The sequence below is a fragment of the Biomphalaria glabrata genome, chromosome 8 (genome assembly GCF_947242115.1).
Source record: "Biomphalaria glabrata chromosome 8, xgBioGlab47.1, whole genome shotgun sequence".
Lineage (NCBI taxonomy): Eukaryota > Metazoa > Mollusca > Gastropoda > Planorbidae > Biomphalaria > Biomphalaria glabrata.
The window spans coordinates 31,414,721-31,435,884 of NC_074718.1; the positions used below are offsets into that span (position 1 = coordinate 31,414,721).

General features: G+C 38.1%; 1 protein-coding gene across 2 annotated transcripts in view; it reads right to left on the reverse strand.

Moving 5' to 3' along the window:
* The window catches only part of LOC106067309 (LIM and calponin homology domains-containing protein 1-like), a 146,141-nt gene that overhangs the window by 52,551 nt on the left and 72,426 nt on the right, over nucleotides 1–21,164 (reverse strand). For both annotated transcript variants that reach the window (XM_056038940.1, XM_056038939.1), the window contains exon 6: nucleotides 16,915–16,957. In XM_056038940.1, coding sequence (XP_055894915.1) covers nucleotides 16,915–16,957 — 43 coding nt within the window. The remainder of the gene's footprint in view (nucleotides 1–16,914; nucleotides 16,958–21,164) is intronic.

Sequence of the window (21,164 nt, forward strand, 5' to 3'; positions counted from 1 at the left end):
CCCCGCCGCCAAGCACTATTTCTGGTATTGAAAGCCAACAAAATGCATATCTACAGTCCATTTTCCTGCTATTAAAAAGGTTTATTTCAAAAACCTAATTTGCTATTCGTACTGACTTAGACCCTCCCACGCCGTTCGGAGCATTTGACGTCAAGCAGTTTCCATAAAAATCTATCACTGGTAATCTCTGAAACCTCTTCTCACCTGCCATGAGGACCTCAATGAATGAGTAGCGCCAAGTTGTACTAGGATATCATTGCAACTCTTCTTATGGGTAATTCATTTTGTCGGAGAACATGTCCTGCAAACCTCATGCGTCGTTCTCTCACAATCTTACTAAAGGGTCGACTCCCAGTTCGGCATAGGATTTCCTTGATTTAGACCCGATCTCTATAACTGACTCCTAAAATCTGTCTTAGCCATCTTTGTTGAGCTACATTTAGTGTTTTTCGATTTCGGTAGATGACTATTCACTGCAGTTTATTAATGGAGCCCTGCCACTGGTAAAAATGTGTAACCTCTCTTGAATACGCTCTTGGAATTAAGTGACTGTAGTTTGCTTTAGATTTTATATCGAAAAGAGAAGTTTTATCGTTAAAATCTTCTGTTGGGGGTTTTCCACCTCAAAATGCTCTGTAGGGGGATCTTAGACTCAAAACCATCTGGAGGGGTTTTAAACTTTAAAAAAAAAGCCATCTGTACGCTCAAATAATTTTAGTGTGTAATTTGCTTTTTTTTATATTGAAGATATATTTTTAGCACCAAACCCCTCTGAATGGGGGTTTAAACTCAAAACCCTTTTGACTACGCTCATAGATTTTAGAGTGAGTAATTTTCTTTTATTTATATTGAAGAGGTACTTTTTAGCTTTAAACTCCACTGGAGGGGAGTTTAAACTCAAAACCCCATAGACTACACTCATAACATTTTTAGTGTATAATTTGCTTTTTTTTATTATTAAAGAGGTATTTTTTACCTTCAAACCCCGCTGAAGTGGAGTTTAATCTCAAAACTGAGTCAAAACCCATTAGCTACGCTCATAACATTTTGAGTGCGTAATTAGCTTTTTTTTTTATATTAAAGAGGGGGTTTATCGTAAATTTTAGACGGGGTTTTAAAATCAAAATCTTCCTTAACTGTGCTCTTGGAATTAGGGGATTTTCGTTTGCATTTTTTTTTGTTTTGTTTTATAGAAGAGGGGGAGTTAGCTGCAAAAAACCCAGGTAGGGGGTTTAAAACTCAAAACCCCTAGTAGGGGTTTTTAAACTCGAACCGCTCTGGTAGGGGTTTTAAACTCGAACCCCCCTGGTAGGGGTTTTTAAACTCGAACCCCCCTGGTAGGGGGTTTTAAACTCAAAACCCCTTTGGTTGTGCTGGGGCAAGGGATGGTTTAGTATTAAAATCTCACCTAAAATAAACAAAATCAAAACAAAAAATTAGTCACTAATTGAACCCCAAGAACCCCCCCTGGCTACGCCCATGCTTCTAGTTGACCTAATGTATTTAAATTACACAGTTCGTCCACCACGGGGTTGCCTGGTCAGGGCGCCTCATGTGCCTCTAGACACCGTGGGCTTTTCGGGACTTTTCCAACCAATGAAACTATTTTTCATTTCTATCATTTGGAATGTTAGCAGAGCATGATGGAAACTCACAGCCTGCTCGGTAGGCGGTGTTAATCCTCCTGGTAGGCCCAAAGTCTTCAGGGGTGTTGACAGTCACAACTATGTGACTCGGTACCCACGACGTTATTACTAGTGTGCCATGTTGCATCGTGGAAGCAGATGAATAAGTATATAGAAGGTATAGACTTCCTACAAATTAATACAATCAACATTGTAAAGTTTGTGTCTATACTAAGTGCAATAACCTTAACACCAGAAACAAATTTTGAAAAATAAGAAAGATGTAATTATCTATAGATATTTATATAAAACAAAACTTCTCACACTTTATGATTATCTTTCCTTTATCAAATACTAGTGATGTGACCCGGCTTTACATTGGAATCTTAAAGACCGCTATTTAGTATGTGTACCAGCAAAGACAACCACACACACACACACACACAAAATTAAGGCAAGCATGTTGTGTATACATTAAAGGTGGTAAGTCATGCAGAAGTTGGTATGTGAAGTGGGGGGGAGGTGGTGGCTGGAGGGGGGCGGTCTACGTCTAGGTTTGTTGTCGTCCTACTGGTTTTAACATGTCACTCTACAGGTATGTATTGGAGGGGGTGGGGAGGGAAAGCAATGCAGTGTTTATATCGGGGCATGATGACACTGTACACACAAAAAAACTGGGCTATGGATTTTATAATAAACAAAATTAAACGAAACCAAAATAACTTCCTAATTATTTATTTAATTAAAAACAAAAAACAAGAATATTACCTCGGAATTTCTATCCCAATTTGATCGGATTGTGTGGAATTAAAAAAAAAAAAAGATTCATACGAATGATAATCGTGACTCTTGCATGATTGCCTTTGGCTATTACTTTCCTTTTTTTAACCTGAATCGGAAAACGAGTGAATCGTTCGATTCATAACATTAATTCAACTGCGTTCTTCAGTAGATAATCTGAACTAGGCACTTTTATGTATTGGCACTTGTATATATTGACAGGGCATCGCAAAGAACAAGAGAAAGAAAAGACAAGTGTTAGAGCATACACACTCGAGGGGAGCAAGCGCAATCATGAGGCGGCAACAGTTTGGTGTGGCAAATGCACTGTTTGGTGCCGTTACATTCCATTGGGCAACTACATTCTATGAGGCAAATCTGCTCCATGGGACAAGTACACTTGAAGAGTACAACTGCACTCCATGGGGCAAGTACACTCCATGGTGCAACTGTACTCCATAGGGCAAGTACACTCCATGGTGCAACAGCACTCCATGGGGCAACTACACTCCATGGGGTAACTACACTCATATGTGAAGCTACACTCCTTTGGGCAACTACATTCTGTGTGGCAAATACACTCCATGGGGTAAGTTAACTACATGGGAAAAAATAAACTACACGGTACCTCAAAAGTTTACGCCGCCTTTAATAAACTTAAAATAATCTGTCACAAAACTGATAAACTTCTGGAAAATAGTCTTTCATACTCTCTAGCTAGCCAAACTAAATAACTATAAGATGAACATGCACATCCAATCAAATTAAGGTGTATTAAGAATGAGATTATATTAATACGAGCATTAAATCTTTGTCTAGATGCGTTTGTACACTATGGACAAGTTATATTGGTGTTCTTGCTCTAAATGAAATAGATCTATTGTTTACAGAAATAAGAGTGAAAAATAAACAAAACTAGTGCTATTAGAGCATAGAATGGGTTGCCTGAATCAGCCAGGAAAACCAACGATTTGGCAAAGTTTGTCATTTATTAATGACTAGATTTTTTTTTTGAAGTAACATCTATATTTTAAAAAAGTAAGATAAAATAATCATAAATAAGCACATGAAATTTTGGATTCAGAAATTTGTCAGTGTTTATGTACGATTGCTGATACATGGCGAGATCTTACAAAGAAATTGTCGGACAAAGAGTCCTGTGCGCCTGCGCGAAGAGCGCAAGTGGGAGGGAAATAGCCTCATATAGCCCTGACCCTCCCAAACAAGAACAAAAAAAAACCTGACAAGTTTAAAAAAAGACAAAAGATATGCATAAACAATCTCTGTAATGTAAGGCTTAGTCAAATATAAAAATAGAAAATTAAAAAAAAAAAGTTACGTGTTTACTGATTTCTTAACATTGTCTTCTTTAGTATTTGGCTAGTATTCTTCAGACTTTATTCCAGACCAGTATATATGTCCCTTCCCCTCTTTGAGTTGGCTGAACAGTGTAATACATTTAGACGAGTTCCATACAATTCAAGGTCTGAGTACATAGTGACCACGACGTGACATTAGAAGACATACACTGAAGAAAAAACATACAACTGTTTTGATGGCCCATGAGTAACGAGGTTGTCGTGTGGCCAACACAACGATCAACCGTCCTTACTTTCCCCAACTCATGTTAGAGATCTATTAGAGTATTTACACTTTTAGAGCTAGGGGAGGGGGGGAGCAGCTTTTGAGGTGTTGCCAACTTTTATAAATAATGTCCCTGTGTCAAATATTTATACTAGGCTAGCTCTTTCAAAACGAAATATTGGCAACCACCCACACAATTGAAACTATTTTTAGAATGAAGTCTGTCAACAGGAAGTGACACTCTCTGTCTCAATGATTCTAAAATTAACAAACCTAATACACTTTAATATTTACACACACAAAATAATAACGACCCTAACCATAAGAAATCAAGCATACAGGCAAGTTTCTTGGATAAATTGTTTAGTGGTTCCAAGAAGCATCTCCTGGGCGAAGTAGGCAACACGGCTTGGGGCTGATAGACCCTCCTGAGCGCCGTAGGCAACAGGGCTTGGGGCTGATAGACCCTCCTGGGCGCCATAGGCAACAGGGCTTGGGGCTGATACACCCTCCTGAGCGCCGTAGGCAATACGGCTTGGGGCTGATAGACCCTATTTCGCTCCCTCAACACTTTAATCACAGTAAAAAATAAACATTTTTAGCAATTTGAATTTAAGTTGAATTTATATTTAGTTTAGACATTGGGAGGTAAAGAGGGGGTAGCAGAGACAATATAGAAGAGGCGGGGGAAATGGGGAGGATAGGAGAAGATAAAATAAAGAAAAAAAATTGTGAGGGGGGGGGCAGAAGGAAGGACCAAAGAGGGAAACCAAGAAAAGTTAGAGTGGGGCGCAAGAAAAGAGGAGAGAAGGTAGAGAGTGAAAGGCAAGAAGAGAAGGTAGAGTGGAAAGGAAGAAGAGAAGGTAGAGTGGGAAGGAAGAAGAGAAGGTAGAGTGGAAAGGAAGAAGAGAAGGTAGAGTGGGAAGGAAGAAGAGAAGGTAGAGTGGAAAGGAAGAAGAGAAGGTAGAGTGGGAAGGAAGAAGAGAAGGTAGAGTGGGAAGGAAGAAGAGAAGGTAGAGTGGGAAGGAAGAAGAGAAGGTAGAGTGGGAAGGAAGAAGAGAAGGTAGAGTGGGAAGGAAGAAGAGAAGGTAGAGTGGGAAGGAAGAAGAGAAGGTAGAGTGGGAAGGAAGAAGAGAAGGTAGAGTGGGAAGGAAGAGGAGAAGGTAGAGTGGGAAGGAAGAGGAGAAGGTAGAGTGTTAGGCAATAAGAGAAGGTAGAGTGGGAAGGAAGAAGAGAAGGTAGAGTGTGAGGCAAGAAGAGAAGGTAGAGTGGGAGGCAAGAAGAGAAGGTAGACTGGAAAGGAAGAAGAGAAGGTAGAGTGGGAGGCAAGAAGAAAAGGTAGACTGGAAAGGAAGAAGAGAAGGTAAAGTGGGAGGCAAGAAGAGAAGATAGACTGGAAAGGAAGAAGAGAAGGTAGAGTTGGAAGCAAGAAGAGAAGGTAGAGTGGGAGGCAAGAAGAGAAGGTAAAGTGGGAAGGATAAAGAGAAGGTAGAGAGGGAGGCAAGAAGAGAAGGTAGAGTGGGAAGGATAAAGAGAAGGTAGAGAGGGAGGCAAGAAGAGAAGGTAGAGTGGGATGGATAAAGAGAAGGTAGAGAGGGAGGCAAGAAGAGAAGGTACAGACGATACTTTGGTGAAAGCAATTTCTTTGTCCATTTTTACAAGTGTTAACAAAAAAAACGATTCCATGTAACGTAATTAAATCCATAAAACTGCAATGAGATTCTCACATGCCCGCTTAGTTTGTCACGATTATATTTGCATACTTCATTCACACACAACATATACACACACATACACACACAGACACACAATAGACACACACACACATACACACACAGACACACAACAGACAGACACACAACAGACACACACATACACACAACAGACATACACACACACACATACACACAACAGACACACAGACACACAACATACACACACAGACACACAACATACACACATACACACAACAGACACACAGGCACACAACATACACACACACAGACACACAACATACACACACATACACACAACACACACACATACACACAACAGACACACGTAACGCTTTAGGAAAACGTAAACCCAACCCAACGATCTCTCAACTTGAAGACACCGCCTCGAACGCATTATTTAGGTCCAGATCAGTCGACGGCTTTGTTTGTCTATCTGTAATTTATTCGATTGTGTGAAACATTTATCTGGTGTGTGCCGTCATGACGGTGACACAGAGATATGTGCTCCCCTGACATTATGTCAGCCGCTAGCAAAACGTTATAAATACAGACTTAACAAGACCAACCCATTTTAAAAAACACGCCCCCCCCCCAACCCTGTCTTTTTAGGGAAGTCCCTGAAAAGTTTATGCAGTAAAGCTCGTGCAAATTGGTATATCTTTTTTTTTTTAATTAGATTTACTATTAACATGGAAGACGACCCTGATACATAGGCGTAGGACGTAATTGTCTTCTGTTAAGTAGAAACGTCTGTAATTTATAAGATAAGATAATTCTTTTTCCTGTGCTGCATTTTTTTCTTTCTTTCTATTACATTTTCTCAGCGGTGGTCAGCCCCTTGAAACGTCTGCTCAAAGTGCATAATGAAGTGGTAGACGATTGGTTGTGTAGGCCATACTTTGTGTGGGTGCGACCAGTGATACGCACCACGGAAATATATTAGTCCCCAGGGCGAAAAATTTTATTCCTATGATTATCTTATCATTACGTACTTTTTACCTTATTGTTATTGTTATCTATTATTATTACCTATTACCGTTGTGACCAAGAAGTCATGGAAAGATCCACCCTACGTAGTTTTAGCGGCAAAAAAAAGGAAGGGGGGAGGAAGGAGAATAAGTAATCTACTCTGTATTCACCCGTCACTAAATAGCAGGGCCGGACTCAGCCGTTGTGGGGCCCTATGCGAAACGGATTTCGCGGGGCCAAGTTTGGGTAGGGATACGGATAATAAGTGAAATTTAAGAGTTTGTATTAGAAAATAAATTCGTCTTTGCATTTTATTCATTCTTTACTACGTCACGGATCGCAGATGTCATACGCAGCAGAAGCAGAAAGAAAGGTGAAAATGCAACGGCGCCTGGTGATTATATATGCCCAACCTGCGATCGCAGATGTGTATCAAGGATTGGCCTCTTTAGTCACACAAGAAGTTGCAAAGGGAAAAGATCGTCTCTCGAGACGTAAAATGCCACAGAAACAGAACTACTTTACGAGCCTTGCGTGTAGCGAAGTCATAAAAATTTTATTCCCTACATAGATCACGCTGAATAGCAAGAATTATCAAATGTTTCAATCTGTCTAAGAGAATTGTTGACCTCAAGTAATTCTTCATTAGTTTGCGGCGCGAGAAGCTTCTTTCACTAGATTACACATATACGGGTATTGCATAATGCCGTTTTTTCTTTTCTCGCGCGTAGGATTGGCGTTTGCCATATTGAATGACACCCCAAAATGACAATATTTGTCTATATATTTCAGGAGATATGTAGGTTTCATTGTACATCTCATTAAAGCTAACATCTTGGACAATGAAAGCTAATGCAATACACCATATTAAGAAAAGTTTTTTTCCTAGATACGTTTGTTTTAATGTGACGATTAAACTGAAAACGTCTCACATGGAGAAATGAACAGATCAAAGGATATTATTGATCATTATGAATAAATATCAAAATTTCTCAGTTGTCCATCATTAAGTCCTTAATTCCTAGAGTAGGGTTCCCAGACATCCGGCCAAAGGAAGAGGATAAAAAATTGAGATGCAGATAACATCTGCAAGTATTGTGCTAAGCGCCCCTGAAAATTGTAACGCCTCCTATTCCTGGACTGTACTGCTGATTCTGTGAAGAGATCGCAATGAGAAAACACAAACTAGTTTATGAACGGCTTTGAGGATTTGAAACTGGCTGTAGAACCTCCTCCTTGCCACATATAGCCATTGAGGCTGTTGTACTGAACACTTTGTAGTCGAGGACATAGTAGAAGAGAGTAAAGGAACCGAGGAGTATGCAACACTACCTTTAAGTTGTTGTCAATCTTTCCTATTTTTTCTAGTTTCGCCACTAAACACACAAACATAGTTCAACATAAACAGTGCCCCCAAGCACACAAACACAGTGTCCCCAAACACACAAACACAGTGCGCCCAAACACAGTGCACCAAATACACAAACACAGTGTCCCCACGCACACAAACACAGTGTCCCCAAACACACAAACACAGTGCCCCCAAACACAGTGCACCAAATACACAAATACAGTGTCCCCAAGCACACAAACACAGTGTCCCCAAACACAGTGCACCAAACACCCAAACACAGTGCACCAAATACACAAACACAGTCCCCCAAAACACAGTGCATCAAATACACACACACAGGCCCCCAAACACAGTGCATCCAATACATAATCACAGTGCCCCCAAACACAGTACATGAAACATACAAACACAGCGCCTCTAAACACAGTGCACGAAACACAAACACAGTGCCCAAAGCACAGTGCATCAAACGCACAAACACAGTGCCCCCAAACACAGTGCATCAAACATACAAAGTGCTCCAAAATTCTCATGAACCCCTAATCCTTCCTTTTTTTAAACTGCATTCCAATGCATTAGTAGAAAAAAAAAGTTATTTTTAGTTCATAAATTCAACAAAACAATGGGGAAGTATCGATGTAAGTATCATTAGAAAGAAATATGTCATTAATTGTTTCTGAGCTGGGAACAGTTTACAGTCTCTTTATGAGGATCATTTCCTTGGTATCTCAGGTATAGACATGATTGATGGATTTCAGTGATCGATTGATTGGATTGAACGATATCTCAGCGATCGGACATTAATCAAGATGCTGTCTCAGTTGTTTGCTAACACGAATCACTTTGCCTACCTTGAAATGTCGTTTGTACTTCCAGCCGAGATACACTAGCTCGTATTTACCAACGTCTTTTAGTTAGATACAGAGAGTCAAAGAAAGGACGAGACACTGAATTGTACGCTTTGTGACTGTGTGGCATTGGGTGGGTTTAAACAGTCTTGGAATTGTGTGACTGTGTGGCATTGGGTGGGTTTAAACAGTCTTGGAATTTTGTGACAAAAGTTCTAAAGTCCAATTCCACTGAATAGCCCAGACATTTGTTAAGGGGAAGCAACATCAGAATTTCTCAAGCAGAAATCATGACTAGATGGAACACACACTAAAAAACACACACACACACACATAATATAAACTAATTCCAATAATTATTTCACAAAAGTATTTAACATGAACCTTGAAACTTATTAACTTCTGTTGTATTTATATCCTCTCTGAAATTAGCTTCTCCATAATACAAGAAAGAACTAATGTATTTTTAACTCTATTGGCTATTTTTAGTACTATTGGAAAGTAACTGTTGTTTCTCGAATATGCTATTTATTGTTTAGACAAGTAAAACAATCTTGACCTTCAGCTTGAAGATAATAATTACGTGACGCTAGGTTACCAAGATTAGATAAGATGATATTACAAATGTACTCAACACTTCACATTTTTTAAGACAATTATGCCTTTTTTTTTTCCTTCTCAAGTGCTGTCAGCCGTGTGTAATAAAAACATTTATTTTTATTATTCCTTACAGTTTACCAAAGGTTGTTTATAGTTCACTTAATAGAAGCAGTGGCGTATCTATGGTCGGAAGAGAACTGGAAAATTCCCCCCTGGCCCCCTCTTAAGGGGGCCCCAAAATGAGTGAATTTTTAAAACTAAATATTAAATTACACCATTATCTCATGTCATGAAGTTGAATGTCAAAATGCAGGGGCTCTTCAAGAGATTAAGCGCCTTAGCCATAGAGTGATTTGAAAAGATCTCTTTTTTTTTTTTTACTTTAGAAAATCACTGCAATTTTGTTCTTCAATCTCCCCCTCCCCTTCCCCTCGATGCTACTCTGTTATTATCTCATCAGAATAGCCCGATATCACAATAACGTCTGCAATTATAGGCCGTGTTTACCGTAGTGCGCAACGCCCTTTGTTTCTTTCCAGCAGACGACAGTAACAAAGAGATAGGTCATTGGATTCCAGGCACGCGTGCCAGTTAATTTGGATGTGTTCATCTCCTGAAGTACATTCTGTGACAGTGTCATCCAACATTCGGAACATAGGGCCCATTGCAACGGAATGTGTTTCTTAATGAGAAAGACTAAGAAGAAAAAAAATGTGGTGGTGGGGGCGGGGAGTCAATGCAGAACAGACGACGGTTTCTTGAATACAATGAAATGTTTTTGGTGTGATAACTTAGGTGCTTTGTAAGGATGTGTAGACAGGCATTAAGCGATGATGTGTTGCAGTATTCTTTAAGGAATCACATACTTGTGTTTAAACATCCCCCATTCACCTAAACACCATGCAAATTAAACACATATAAGATGACGGAAACAAAGACAAAGAAGAAATCTTTCTTGTAGAAGTCAAAGTCAAATAAAGAAAATAAAAAAAAATGGGGGAAGGAAACGGAAATAATTTGGCGGTGTAATTTCACACCTCTGACCACAAAATGAAACAAATACCAATGACATTAAATTATAAATAACTTTTACTTTAATGAATAAAAAAAAGACAAGCCTTAGTTTTGGGATAAAAGTGTAACAGAAACAAACAAAACCATGTTAGTGCCTGGTCCTTATCTGACAATGATAACGGCTTTCCGAGTGACTCAACTCTAGATACAAGGATAAGTAGATAATTACTTCATTTTGGGCATTTGCTTGAAGTTCAACACTCCCCAAAAAAACCTGGTGACGACTTGGATATTTAATGTCGGGATCTTCGGGCGCCTCTTAGTTCACCCAGCTCTTATGTGTACCTGACATTAGTTGGGGAAAAGTAAAGGCGGTTGGTCGTTGTACTGGCTACATAACACCCTCGTTAACCGTAAAATCCACATTGAAACAAGTAGATCTACCAGGTCCACAAAACTGTCTAACGTCAATAATTGTATGATTTCGGACACAGCATCGTATAAAGTGATAATAGTTTAATTCACAGATTTCGCGACCTCCCAAATGGAAAAATTGTCTAAATACTATCTAGCGTTTTGTTGCTTGTTTTTTTGTCACGTTAAAAATAGTTACAAAATAACCTCAACTCTTTGCATTCAGTAAGAAGACCATTGTTGACGAAATGGCAATAAGTGTCAAACCCACTTTAGTATTGCCAGCTATTAAATAATGTTTTGGTGCTATGGTTGATGACAATTAAATTATAACGGGAAAAAAAAGTTTTACTTTAACTAATACAAAAAAAAAAATCATTGAAATACTCACATAGACGGGACACCACAAAGTGTAACAAGTAAACACTGAATTCTAGATGTATGTTTGTACACAGCTATTTTAATGTCCTAATCTGCTATAATGTTTTCAAATTCTTTTCAAAAGCATCCAAAACTTCTATAGAAAACACTCCACTGGAAGTGAACACAGACCTCATACACAGAGCAAGTGGCTCTTAAATCTTGGAGACAGCGAACACAAGCGTGGACTTGGATATTATGGTCGGGGGAAACGAAATCTCGCTACAAACGGTATTGTCACAAACCTATTACAGAACATAGAACACGAATGACTGCACTCAAGTATAAGAACAAGTTTATAGCCAGCCTCGTAGAGAGAGAGAGAGAGAGAGAGAAAAGGGGGGAACGATAGATGCGAAAAGCGATAGTCTACCTGTCCTATCGTGCATGATGCAGAGAGTTCTATCAACTCTCAAACTGCGGTGCACATTTGATATTTTTTGTCATGACACGGTGACATTTAATGGACGTCTGCCATTATAGTGTTGGCTTGGTACACCGTTTAGTTTTATTGGGGAAATTGATTCGTTTCTTTTCATAAGTTTTATTTTAGATTTTTAGGCTTTTAAAATACTGGTCTGTAAAGATTCAAAATGCATATCTGTCTATCTATCTATCTATCTATCTATCTATCTATCTATCTATCTATCTATCTATCTATCTATCTATCTATCTGTCTATCTGTCTGTCTGTCTCTCTCTCTCTATATATATATATAGAGAGAGAGAGTATTTAAGCCCCACAAGCAAGAAAACTTGATCTAGTGTGAAAGAAAAACCTGAGCAAATACAAAATTTCGTTTAATCGTCGCTAGGCTTTACTACCCTTACTAGCAAAAAAAAAAAAAAAGTCAAGTTGACTTTCTCTTCCCTTAAAGTCAACACGTTGATACTCATGACGTCTGCATGATGACAATATCAACTGTTGACTTTATTAGTACAGTCTGGGCTGATCAGCCTCACGTGACCAGATCGTGTTTCTCAACCTGCTGGATTATACCTACGCAGACGAGGGTCAATTTAAGGACTGCTTCTTGTGCATGTCATGTTTATTTAACACTTATACCAAATTCTTTGCCCCACTCGAAGAATTGGAATTATGCACAGGCAGGCTATTACTTACCCAATGAAACCCGCTGGGAATTCCAACAACATATTTTGATTATGTAAAATACTTTCTCGCGCAAAGCTGAATTACAGCATGGAATTTAGTATAAGTCCATGGTTACAACGTAAATATATAAAAGGCAAGGGAAATAACTGACAATGAAAGCGATAACTCGGCAGTGTCAGTCTTCTATATAATGAAGACAAGGAAGGAAGCAAGATGTTTTGTAACATGTCTCCTGTACACCTTGCTATACCGAGGACTGCAGTCAGCTTAGCGACTTCAAGGTTTTTATTGCGGTATTACAGGGGGAAAAAATAACATTTTGATGGAGGTTAATATTTTAAAATTTAAATTACAAATAGGATTGGAGTGTGACTAAAGAAAAATATTTATAGATAACAAAATTATTAATGAAAGGTTTCTTTAAGGTCAGGTCACATTCACTTAGCAGCGATGTAAGCGATCAGGTGTGACACTTTTGTAACAGGTTCTCAGTTTGATTTAATAATTTAATATCTATGTATTGCTGATAATGTACATAGTTGAGCAGGTCATTTTCCATAGTCAGTGAGTAAAATTGTGTACCTAGAATGGCTAAAGAGCTTTTACTGATACAGTACATAATGGATTTTATCGTTACAGAGATCAATCTCTTTCAATAGTATGGTTATCGGTTACTATTACAAGTGTGGATAAGTTAACTTTAATAGTACAAAGTTCAATCAAATAGAAGAAACTACAGATCGTTCAATATTGATGGTACAGGGATTATATCCCTTTAAATAGCACAATGTTCTATCACATGTAACGGCAGGTAGATCACTTTTATTCACATATAAAATCAAATTTATATAAGTCTTTTATCTGTGCAGTGATTAACCACTTTTGATAGCAGTCTAGAACAACTTTCAATTCTCTGTATTGTTCATCAGTTCAACATAGAGCCTAAGATGCCGTCTACGTACAAATATGCAATTACATATCGATTCAGAGGAAACCAGTGTAATCACGAGATACGATCTTTGGTTTCCACACGAGACAAGCTCAAGCGCTAACAAAATGCCACTACAATCACCAATGAATCTATAAATGAATTTCTGTAACCTAGAATATGCGGGGCTCTTGGGAAAAGCATCCAGGAGTAAAGAGCAAATCTAGTGAAGATTGTTTCTTCCAAAATTCAATTTAAATAGCACATAAGACAAACAAGTTAAGAGATCCTCGAAACAGTAAAGTGAAGCGATCAAAATTATCGAAAAATTGTAGATTGTTCATGATCATTTAGATTTTTTTTATTCGGTAATATTGATTATATTAAGATTTTATACACAATACAGGGTACATAAATAATGTGAAAAATAGTTCCAAGGGTGCAGTCGTGCTGGTTCGATGTATTAAAATATCTAGTACACTGGCTACCAAGGTATTTGAATCAAGATTGTTGTGAAAGTTTGCTTATTATACACAATATATGTATTTTCTAATTCTGTAATATTGAATACGTTAAGTTTGTATACACAACACAGAAGACAACAGAACACAAGGATGAAGAGTTCCTGAAAGAATGTTTGACAAGATCTACTTCACCAGATACATATGTTTTTGAATCCGAATTTGAGACAGTTCGTTGTTTATCACTTACAATACAAAGTCAGCTGGGATCTCGAATTCAATTTTCCAAAGACGAATTTCTAAAAACCTTGGACTAGTCCAAGGAGGAGTCAATGCTCCCGAGCGTCATCCATTTATCGACCCACTTTGGTGGGCGAGGCTTGTAATCTGAAACATTTTGGGGTTTGTCCAGTGATGAGGTTTGGACATCTATGGAGACTTTTCGGCCTTTGCAGTGGATGATTTGCAGGTTATTGAAGAAAACGGATTTTGTTTTTCCGATACGTTTTCTGTTTTGGTGAAAGAGGGGCGGGGGTGCTTGATAGCTGACACATCGGCGTGAATCTCAAGTATTATACATGTTTTTATGTCCAATAGTGTACATTTGAAACTGAAGTAATCAAAGCAAACAATGTCCCTGTCACTCAAGTCACCATTCAGCTGTAGGCTGGGGTTGTGTTCTGTACCATTCTGGAATTCCCCAGTGCAAACATGACCATCAACTAGGGAGCTGTTCAGTAAGCTACTATTTTACACATTTCAGAAGACTTTGTGATATCCTCGGTGGTTATAGCACGTTTATCAGACATGACCAAAAGAGCAAAGCACGAGAACCATTCTTCAACACAGTTAAATGTACATTCATCTAAAGAAATTCGATTTTTATATTTCAAATAAACATTCAAAGAAGATGTTTGTTTGTTTTTTTTTTTTTTTTTTTTTTTTTTAAATAAAAGGTAATGTAATTGCAAAAATATTGACATTACAATTAACAAGGAACAGTGAGTACTTTCCAAAATAATTAATACTAAATACAATCATAGTTGAAGTCAATCCCAGGATTGATAAATAGCGATGCGTGTTCAGGACAGGCATCTATCCACAAAATTATTTAATGCAACTTCCACTTTATTTTCCAAAAGATCCATTGCAAAAAAAATTTATAGTATCACAACAAATATAAAAACTTTCTTCGGCAATTGTTCTTGCTTTCATTTGCTTGTCCTTTTTCCTGCCCTAGACGCATGGAAGTCAGCATACAACCCACATGGGCTTACATCTCACACGAAATGCCTGATCTCCGAAGTTTTGTAGGTCAATGTCTTTATTTACTAGTAAAGTCCAACAGTTCTGGTACACATACACATATTTTTTTTTAAAGGAAACCTCAGAATTTGCGTTATTCAGTTTTAGCTTCTTCATCATAGGAATACTTGGGCCTTAAGCCTCTTTTCTTTGCCTCTTTTGTGGGCTTTTTTTTTAATGTTTTATATAAAAACTCAACCCTACTAAATAATATGCGACTTATAATGTTTTTAATGGGTAAATTAATGATTTTTATTATGGTAAGAGTACATTTGCATACCACTGATATGTATCCGTGAACCCACTTTGATCAAACTAGGTTTTATGCTTACAGTATGCTTACATTATGCTAGCAGAAAGCTTACATATGTTTATATAATGTTTATATTATGTATGTATAACAATAGTGTTTATTATAAAGGTTATAATACACGATCAATGACGTTGTCCCGCACTTGCAGCTGCACTTGCAGCGTGAGTAGTTAATTATGAAAGAATATTTGAGTAGGATTTGCAGTGAAAGGAAATATATTCAGGCAATATATTAGAAAAATATATAAAAAAAATACACAGCACAGGTTATACCACAATAACTACACAAGGCTGGCATTTAGAGTAAACCTGAAGTCTTGATCGCATAGAATGTGTGTTTCAAACAAAAGATTGCAAATAGATCCCCAAAACTAGTCGAAACATAAAAACCACCAAGTTTCAAAGAGAGCTGTGGTAGAAACTTTAATAACACAAGTCGAACTCGTTCACGTGTCTGTATATTTAGAAAGTTGAATCCAAAGTCAGACAGAATTGGACTTTTTATCACGTGATCAATACGTCCAATAGCATTTAACAAGTACGCGTACGCAAGGTGCACATTTGATTGTTACGGAACAAAACAACAAGGAACTGTTTTATTTTTAAATAGTATCTATCTATCTATCTGTCTGTCTATCTGTCTATCTATCTGTCTGCCTGTCTGTTTGTCTATCTATCTGTCTATCTGTCTATCTATCTATCTGTCTGTCTGTCTGTCTGTCTGTCTATCTATCTATCTATCTATCTATCTATCTATCTATCTATCTATCTATCTGTCTGTCTGTCTGTCTGTCTGTCTGTCTGTCTGTCTGTCTGTCTGTCTGTCTGTCTGTCTGTCTGTCTGTCTATCTATCTATCTATCTATCTATCTATCTGTCTGTCTGTCTGTCTGTCTGTCTCTCTATCTGTCTATCTATCTGTCTATCTATCTATCTGTCTGTCTGTCTGCCTGTCTATCTATCTGTCTGTCTGTCTGTCTGTCTATCTATCTATCTACAGACAAAGAAGAGCGAGAGAGAGAGAGAGATAGCAGTTGGAAAACCTGTTAAGATAAAAAAAAAATCTGTAAAAGATGTCGCGGGCTATTATCTAAAATTTCATTCGATCATGAGAAAAAAATCATCATTAGCTGGATCCCATTAGGTAGCTTGTAGCACATAGTGCTTCACTCTGGCAGACCCCGCGACGCTACTGATCCCAAACTGTGTCGGCTATTTAAAGTTCCATTGGACCCAGCAGCTGTGTGGAGAGGGGGTAAACACATGTGATGGCGACAAGGTTCTGAGATACTGTCCATTGTCCAGGCTTCCGTGTCAGTTCAAACCTCGTTGAACATAAAAGGATGTTTTCAAAAGTTCTATTTAACTTCACATTTGACAAAAAGTACGTGAAACAAACAATCACATTATAAAGGATACAGCGTTTAAATAAAGAACAAAAAAAATACTCACATTAATAAGTCGCTTATCATACTCTTCTTTGAGTTGGCCAGTTCTGAAAATACATTAGGCAGAAATACATTAGGCAGAAATACATTAGGCAGAAATACATTAGGCAGAAATACAATAGGCAGAAATACATTAGGCAGAAATACATAAGGAAGCATGCTAGATAGAAATAGATGAAGTAGTCAACAATAAGCAGAAAATCTTCGACATTTCTACATTTCTATGCTCACAACAATCCAGACACAAAATAGAGCAGTGAGATTCATAACAAACGAATATTCACATTGGACTAGAGTAACACCTTTAGTAAAATCACTAAATTTAGAAAGCCTTCAGGATAGAAGACTCAAAAGTAAAGTAGCTTCTTCTTCTTCTTCTTAGTTCTCATTGCTATGTTGGAGCGTTCAAATGACTAGACCAACACATGAGATGAACTGCGCAGTGGTTTCCAAATCAGGGAGCTCTCCATATTGGGGTGTTTTGGAGCCAGTGTCTTATGCGGGCCTCTTGGTAAAGAGGTAAAGTAGCAATTATACATAAAACACTGAACCATAATATTCAGATACAAAAACAAAACCTAATAAAATACTCAGAGTCTCAGAAAGACACAAAGATGAAGGCGCATTCCTCTTTCCATATACTAAGACAAATTTTTACAAATGCTGCTTCTTCTCTAGTGCTATTAGAGCATGGAATGGGTTGCCTGAGCTAGCCAGGAAAACAAGTGGCTTAGCAGAATTTAGGTAATTTGGTTAATATTGTTATAAACCTGGTGGTGGCACAGATGGGGGTAGTGGTGTGTGTGTAGTCAGCCGACGCAAATCGCCCCAGGCCAGCGCTAGACGAGCGGTCAACCCTGACGAGTTACGACGATCGTCCGAGACGAGTATCAACATGATGGTTCGGGAAGGATCGACGTCGTGAACAGAGCTCAGGAGCGTCACGAGGGTTGTAGTCATCTGACACCCAGAATGGTCGAGCGACGTTCTGTCCGGTTCTAGAAGGCCAGCAGGGGCCCTATATAAAGAGAGAAGGTATCAGAGACGAGTCAGACACAACTTCTCGATCTACAGTTCGTTACTACGGCTCAGTACAAGTCCAAGACGAAACAGAGAGACCAGTGCAAGAGTTGATACGATGGCACGGCTATTAACAGGAGAGATATTTGTACAGTCTTGTGTTACGTGCTGCCAATTGTACAGTATTGGCTGTTATTTTATTGACATTAAACTATTACGTTATTTGGAGCCCTCAGTTGTCAAGTTCTTTCTGTTGGTGGTGTAAGGTGCAGTTTGCAGAGAAGCCGGATAGTGAGATTCGTAACAATATGTATGACTAAATGCATGATGCGTAGGACGTATTCATCTTTTTGAAGTAACGTCTGTATTATAAGATAAGATACGATAAGATGTTTTATTTGTTTTTGATTTTCTTGATTTCTAAAATGAATTCCTAAATTATAAATCAATAAGACACCAATCAATATTTTCGTTACTAGAAGGTTGTTCTCATACAAAAGAAAAAAAAACAGTTCCTTCATTCAGTCCTGACTATTTAATGTTACACAATCTAAACTGACTGCTCTGACTACCTGGCAACCAAAGAATCCACACTGTTTATCATTTTTGAGCAAACTTTAGATCCAATTTGAAAGGGGGAAAAATTCTTCTCTAACATCTCAAATACTTTTCAATTTTCAAAAGAGAAGTTTCTTTAAAATGTTTTCAATTACTTAGACTACTTATGAATTGAACAAAATTATAGATCCGTGTTTCACTAGTAAAATAAAAAAAAAACCAATTATGTCTCTAGATCTGGCGTATGTTTCTACGCAGTTGGAAATCACAACACAACATCTTTTGTATTCTTCACTCTCGAAAGTGACTTTGAATGCACTAATTAAATAAATTATGTAGAAATACAAAAGTTATTTTTGACGAAGAAACACCAGCTCAAATTAGGTTTGTAATTGAGCTCCACCCTGCGAAAATCAAAAGTTTGACAAATTTGTTTAGATTCGCCAAAGGGTAAGTCGAATTTAAGAAACTATTCTGAATTTCTACTTAATGATAAAGTATGTATCACGTGGTGTTCGTATCAGGGTCCCAAGAGAAATCGGTTTATCGAAGCATCGAGTTTCTACAAAGAAGAGTAAATTAATGAAAGGAAAATAATCCGATGCTGATAAGAGTGCATGCTTATATTTCGGTTTTAAAAACCTTAATATAGAGGATACCAGCTTGTTTCAAGGTAAAAAAAACAACAACAGTTTGTTCAGTTCATAAGCTTCATGTTAAATTTATTTGTACAAAATTGCTGTTGAAATTAATTATATTTTTTATATAAGTCCTGCGTGTGTTCTAAGTTTTTTATTTTTAATTTGAGGATTGAATTATTTAAATTCTTAAAAAGGAATTCCACTGTGTATTCCCCTTTTAAAGGATACACGGCATGCCTTGGGTCATCAGATGTAACTTCTGAAATGGTATGTCCAATCTACATATCACTATGTGATTCTAAAAATAAATATAGAAAAAAAAAGTAAAGTTCCCCTTTCAGACCTTCTGATCCAGAGAGCAGACGATGTTAAGCTCATTTGTTTATTTGGCCAACGGTTAACGAGCAGAGTGTCATGTGGCCAGCGCAACGACCAACCGCCTTTAAGTTCGCCAAGTTAAGTCAGGTATCCAATAGAGCTGGGTGGACTCAGGGGAACCCTGAAAATTCCGAAATTAAAGACCAAGATTCGAACCCAGGACCCCAGATTTGGGAGCCAAGCGCTTAATCCCTCAGCCGCCGTGCCCGGAAAAAAATAAATATAAGTTAAAAGTAAACAAACAAACAAATTGAGATCTACTTTTTACCTTTTTTTGTTTGTACTGTAGTTTCTGTATCTTCATTACAAACAAATAAATTTGGTTAGGGGACGTAGCCATTATGATTATATGCAGTCTTTGTCGAAACAAAACAGAATCTTAAAAGCTTTTTTTTTTTTTCAATCAAAGATTTGGTCATGGACTTTCTATTAATGGAATAAGGATATTCAAAGAGGCTACAATAAAAGGAAAGATCTACTGTCTGATGAGATGACGAGATTACTGAGTATGTTAGGTTTGTTCTATCTGATGATAGTAGAGGACGCATTAATGTATGTTTTTAATGGATATAAAAGAAGGTTTATGGCTTCTGATATCTATTTGTGATAGAATTTTTATTATCGAGAGTAGTGAAAAGTTGGCTAAGTCTTTGAATATTTAGACAAAAAGGCTGGCATAATAAAGTCGTCATCATCATTCATCAATATAAGAGCCTGAACCAGGACTAGAATATGTTTGGTATTGTTACGACGCGAGCAGTCGGGTTTCATTATGTCCACTCAGCCCGAGACCAATTGTTAACGAGACCTGAACACTGACCTGCAATGTTGCAACATGTGGGCAATGGAGACCAATAGCTCGTTGCCACGTCACAGGCTGCGACGTCCCATGTCAGTGCTGAGGCCTTCTAAAAAAGAACGGCGTCGCTCGGACATATTAGCAGTTCACGTGACACAAGAGTAAAAACATCTTTACCAAGAGATGGGCCTCTTTATGGCGACCTTTCCTGTTGAACAGTTTACTGTAATAACCCTAAAGATAATCTTCGCCAAAGTATTCCTACCACATTCAACCCAAAAAATTGCTAAGATGTGTAACTATAAACTTCTTGGATTAAAAGAGCACTGGGAGAAGTAGAGGATGTTATAATAATGTGTAATAAAAATATACTTCAGTTCTATAAAGTATAGACGAGTAAAACCTACAGCCTGTAGCATTTAAAGTCATTGTCTAATTTTATGCGCCTTCTGCCCGCTGGAGCTACAGAGGAATTGTTCCCAGGCAGCGATTCCAAACCTACGGCCAGCGGGCCATATCCGAGCCCTCTTAACTTCTGCCCGCAGTGCACAATGACTTCGTTGGATCCTACGTTTGCTTGCGGGCATGCGTGACGAGAACCTTGAAATAATATGTCCCCCCACCCATGCTGAACCACGAAACAGGTTGGGAACCACGAAACAGGTTGGGAACCACGAAACAGGTTGGGAACCACTGTCCTCAGGGAACACGAGAGCGTGGGGAAGGGTCGCTGCACAGAAGCTGAATATTAAGTAGAACTTGTATTTATATAGTGACACAACACGCCTCGGAGACAGGGAGCAGGGGCGCGGGAGGAGCAGAGAATACTTGTGAGATATCTGTTTACATTTACTTTGC